The following is a 4,972-nucleotide window of genomic DNA, read 5'->3' as shown; positions in this document are numbered from 1 at the left end:
CTATTTTCTAGGAAGTTTTGAATTCTGAGAGTTTAAACAGGAGAGAAAATTGTGAAAATGTTCATGTTTGTCTGAGAAAAGTGTATAAAGTGTGTAGTGATAAGTGGTAGTGATAAATGAGGGAACACTATTCTGGTGAAAACACACATACACATATATATGTCTAGCTCAGGGGTCGGCGAACAGTATTATCTGAGTCAGTTGTGGGCAGCTAGTAACCAATGTTGTGTAGCATAAGACAATATGTGCTTTTAAGTCATAGAAGATCAAACTTTTTTTTTTACCAAAGTTTTGCTTTGCACATAAAATCTGTGCATTCTGGAAGTAGCGTTTAGCAAACAAGACTTCTTCAGGTCAACAGGGATGTAACAACCTACATAGTTTATCATCTGTGTGCACCTCAGCCATCAATTTATACTTTTAACTAATCTAAATTAAATAAATGCTAACTAAGTAATCCTTACTTTAAAGAATTGCTATTTTATTTTTCTTTTATTTATTTTTTTGTTCTTTTTCTCCTCTTTGTCCTCAGCAGTCTTACACTGCTGGGTTTTTGTTATTTTAGTTTGGGGTTGGTAGTCTTAGTTAACGGGCTTTGTTTATTTAGGCAGTTTTGGTTAGGCAGCCATTAGCAGGGAGCTGCTGACTCATACGGTCGACATGGCTGGGTCAGCACTCTCCCTGACTTATTTTATGTTTGGCCAAACATGGAGAGATAATAGAGCCACATGTGGCTCTGGAGCCACAGGTTGCAGACTCCTAGTCTAGCTGTGGTAGAAGACAAAAGAATTAGACTTTTTTATTAGACTATTTCATTCAAAAGATTTTATTCTAACTTTTTTCTGTGAAGATCTCAGAAAAGGTTATTAATTATTGGTTGCATGTGACTTTCTGGAAAACCAGAAATGCTTACATTTTAGACGCACCTTGCCATTTTTACACCTCTTTGTTCAGCCTAGAAACCGACCCCGTCCTCACATCAGAGAAGAAAGAAGAGAAGTTGTGTGATAAGTTGTGGCGACCTCTATTTTAAATTGTTTCTTGGGTTCATTGATACTATTTATATTACATGTTTTGATTGAATACTCTCACTGTTTTAGTTGCTTTTTAACTAGATGTGTTCCAATTTCATTGGTTAGTGTTATGCGTGGACCAGGCAGAAGTAGGGAGAAATTCAGGCAAAGCAAAGAAGCAGTCAACCTCCAACTGTTGTTGCTGAGCAAATCAAATTTATTTTCGTTCCCCAAAAATCAGGAAGGCCTCTCTTATATACACAGACACACTTCCTGCAAACATTTCTGCAGCCAATCAGAACACAGGAGGAGAAAAGAACACCTGCAAATGATGAGAAATCATATATTCTGGAACAAGACAGGAAAAAACAAAAAAAATGTTAAGAAAAGAATATGCCTTCCAATAAGATAATTTAATTATTTACACTTAACAGTCATGAAAAACACAAAATGAGGAAAACATTCAGCAACATCCTCACAGTTGGTCAAACTTTTTTTTTTTAGCAGTTCAGTCAGGCTTTTAAATTGGTATTTTTATTGTGCTTTCCACTCACATACGTCCTTGATATGCCACGACTTTTAAAACCAGGTCATGTTTTTGTGCGGCGCTGAAAGTGATTAATGCTGGACAGATAATAAAGGACATACCGTCGGTAGAACCAAGTAGGCCAGCATTACTGTGGCCTCATAACATATAGGTTTGATAAAAGTATGCCTTTTGCACCTCTGAGTTCACGTTACAAACTTTACATTCTCTTCGTAAAAGTTAAGAAACCCTGACCTTAATTTTAAAATCGATGTATTTATGCAGCAAAAAAGGCCTGAGAGCCCATTAGATCCAACAAACCCCTTTCTGGAGGACGATGCAGGAGAGGACGTGGGAACAGACAAGGATGAAGATCTCGCTAAGGTGAGATGACATTTTCTGTGGACCGTCAGATGTTGCTTTCTCTGATGGCGCTCTCTTTTGAGGATTAAGAAGACGCCGCCTCACGAATGGTTATCTGACTAGCAAACTGTTTTGCTTCTCCAGCCCAGGAAGCCTAAAGCTCCAGACAACCCTTTCCACGGCATTATCTCAAAGTGTTTTGAACCTCATCTATATGTCTACATCGAGTCCCAAGACAAGTAAGCAAACAGATGCTCACTCAAGCAGTGAATATCGAATTAAGATGGTACATAGACCCAGATTTAGGACCGGCTTGCATGTAAAGTTGGCAGATAGCTCCATTTTCCACCGTCTGTTCATCAGTCTCCCCTCCTCCTCCTCCTTCTATATGGCCTGTACAGCACTCATTCCTGCTTTTGCTAAAGTCTCCACTGTGGCAAAAATGTTTCCCATTAGCTGCACAACCACAGGCACAAAAAGAAAGGGAGAGAGGTTGAATAAGTGCTGCAACAGCATATCTGCCTATTCTCTTCCCCATTGCTCCCATTTTCTTTCCCCTGCACCCTATATTTTGCTCATTTTTTTTTTCAATCTTGTCGCCTCTCCCTTTTATTTTTGCTAAATTTCTTTTAAATTTACATACAGACTTTAGTTAATCCTTCCCTCCAGCTATTTGTCATGTTTTCTGAAGCTGAACAATGTTTTTTTTGCATTGTTGTGGTTTTGTAAAAACCCATTTAGGCTGTCCAGTTCTGATAAATCTGTCCACGACAAGAACACTCACCTCTGTTCCAGAAACAACCTCATTTTAGTTTAGTACAAAGACCTTAAAGAGGTCAAGGCTAAATCAGCTTGTCTCCAGTGGGACACGGCTGAACAGAACAGTGGCGTACTTGTTTTGTCTTTGGCTTCAGTTCTGCGATTGAGTAGAAGTGGGTCAAAACAACTGGCTGTGGACCTGCAGACTGTGGCACTGAGGATTTGGTGTTTTGTAATATTTTTTTCTGTTTACCCAATGAGCTCTGTGCCTGTTTACTGGCTAGTTTGTCCTTTTATTTATTCATTGGGTATTAAGACCTGTTAAATAATTCGATCTGCTTCATATCTGCAGGAACCTGGGGGAACTGATTGAGCGTTTTGTGGCTGATTTTCGGGCTCAAGGCCCACCCAAGGCCGGGACGGAGGAAGGTGGAGCCGTGCTGCCCAGCTGTGCTGACCTCTTCGTCTATTACAAAAAGTGTATGGTGCAGTGTTCACAACTGAGCACTGGAGAGCCGATGATTGCTCTGACAACCATCTTCCAGAAATTCCTTAGAGAATATGCTTGGAAGATTCTCTCTGGGAACTTACCCAAGTAAGACTGATTTTATTTTGATCATTTAAACGTTTTTTTTTTTTTTAATTATTTTTCTGTCATCTAAGACAAAATCCAAATTCTTCCCTTCTTCTTACCTCTACATTTAGCCTTCTAAACAGAGAGTTGTGGCAAAATATTGTCTCCAAATTCAGATCCCCCTGCCTAGAGAGTGGGATCTTTGGTGTCTGAAATATATATTTCAATACAAATGCTCCTTCAAATGGAGGGGTAGGGAGAAGGGACAAATTTGAATTTGGCCTTACAAAAATTGCATGAGATCTGAGCTCATTTTGAGTTCTATTGACCATGAAATAAATGTATTTTCAGTCATTAACAGATTTTATTTTCATTCTCAAATTTGGGATTTATTTAAGAGTTAATGACACATTTCTCTAGTCCAGCATTCATTTTGTTTGCTAATAAAAAAAAAAAACTTTTTAAATAATTAGTGGCTTAAAGTCCTTCTCTAATAATTTTTGATCTATTATAAAATTGTTCCCAGCAGTATTTTGATTTTTAGAAACAATTAAAAAAAAATAAACCTATTTTCTTGGGCGTAGTCTGTCCAGCATGGTTAATCAGAAACATGGCTTTGTTTTGTGGGCATGGAAGTAAGCCTCCACTGATATCCCATCATCCCTCTGTTTACACTCTCCCCAGCTGTCTTACATCCCCTAATGTTTCCAGCCATACAGTTTTAACCAAATTCCAGCTCAGATGAGCAAAAACAAAGACGTTAATGAATTTATTTTTATCTCCCATTGGATGAATCAGAATAAAGTGGATTTTGGTCTGGCTATCTCAACTGCTGCATCACAAATGAGAGCTTTTTCAAATGGCATTTAAACATCACGATTTGAATAAAATACTCAGAAACGCAGTTTTAATCCTAAATCGTTTTATATATGTCCTCTATGATGAGAAAAATGCTGCAAACACACATTTTCTTGGAGTTGGTTTTTAAATTGAAAAAGAGTGGAACTTAATCAAAGTATAAAACCAAACATAAAAAGTTATTTTTTTGCTTTTTTCCACCTCTGTTTCTAACAAATTTAGGGCTCTTTTAAAACTCAGCTCTAGTTGTGATGCTTTGGCGAATCACAAAAAGGAAAATAATAAAGAAAAATGAATTACCTGAAGCGTCTCTAAAACACCACAGTTTTAATAAAAATGACTGTCTTTGTGTTTATCTGCTTTACTACCAGATAAACAGTGGTGCATTTTTCTGCATTGTAAAAAAGACAGACTTGTTTAGAGTCTCTTACGCCCATGTTTGCTAATTATTTGGTGTGAGAGTTGAGTTTGAGACGCGTGCTCTTTGTGTTTGATGGATTAGCATGCTACACTACGTTATGAGAGATCTGGGGTTGGTTTCATTGTGGCAAACCCTAATAAGCTAACAGTAAAATGTGTACCAGCACAAAAATGTGCTCTTTTTTTTTCAATACTGCTCTCAACGATTGTCTAAAAGTTTGCGCACATGCAGACATTTGTTCTTGCGGTGTGGTGCGCCGTAGATTAATTTTTTAGGTTTTGAAAGTGTCCTCAAAGGAACTTAAGTATGTTGTGGCTTTGGCCACATGTCTCTGCTATGATATTTATTAATGAAATGGCTCCTTTCTTTTACATCTGTTTGCACTTATGCCCATTGTGTTTCACTTGCTAAAAAATGTTTTATCAGAAAAAGAGAGTTCACATCTATTATTCTTTCAT

The 4,972-nt window shown here is 37.6% G+C and overlaps 1 protein-coding gene across 1 annotated transcript in view; it reads left to right on the top strand.

Annotated features, from left to right (window-relative positions):
- The window catches only part of vps53 (VPS53 subunit of GARP complex), a 36,245-nt gene that overhangs the window by 20,498 nt on the left and 10,775 nt on the right, over positions 1 to 4,972 (top strand). Inside the window, exons 12-14 of the mRNA XM_024277413.2 lie at positions 1,825 to 1,923; positions 2,047 to 2,141; positions 3,014 to 3,256. Of these exons, the coding sequence (XP_024133181.2) occupies positions 1,825 to 1,923; positions 2,047 to 2,141; positions 3,014 to 3,256 (437 nt within the window). The remainder of the gene's footprint in view (positions 1 to 1,824; positions 1,924 to 2,046; positions 2,142 to 3,013; positions 3,257 to 4,972) is intronic.

This window comes from Oryzias melastigma, linkage group LG13 (assembly GCF_002922805.2).
Source record: "Oryzias melastigma strain HK-1 linkage group LG13, ASM292280v2, whole genome shotgun sequence".
NCBI lineage: Eukaryota > Metazoa > Chordata > Actinopteri > Beloniformes > Adrianichthyidae > Oryzias > Oryzias melastigma.
Note: the sequence above shows the minus strand (reverse complement) of the source record. Positions and strands in the feature narration are given on the sequence as shown.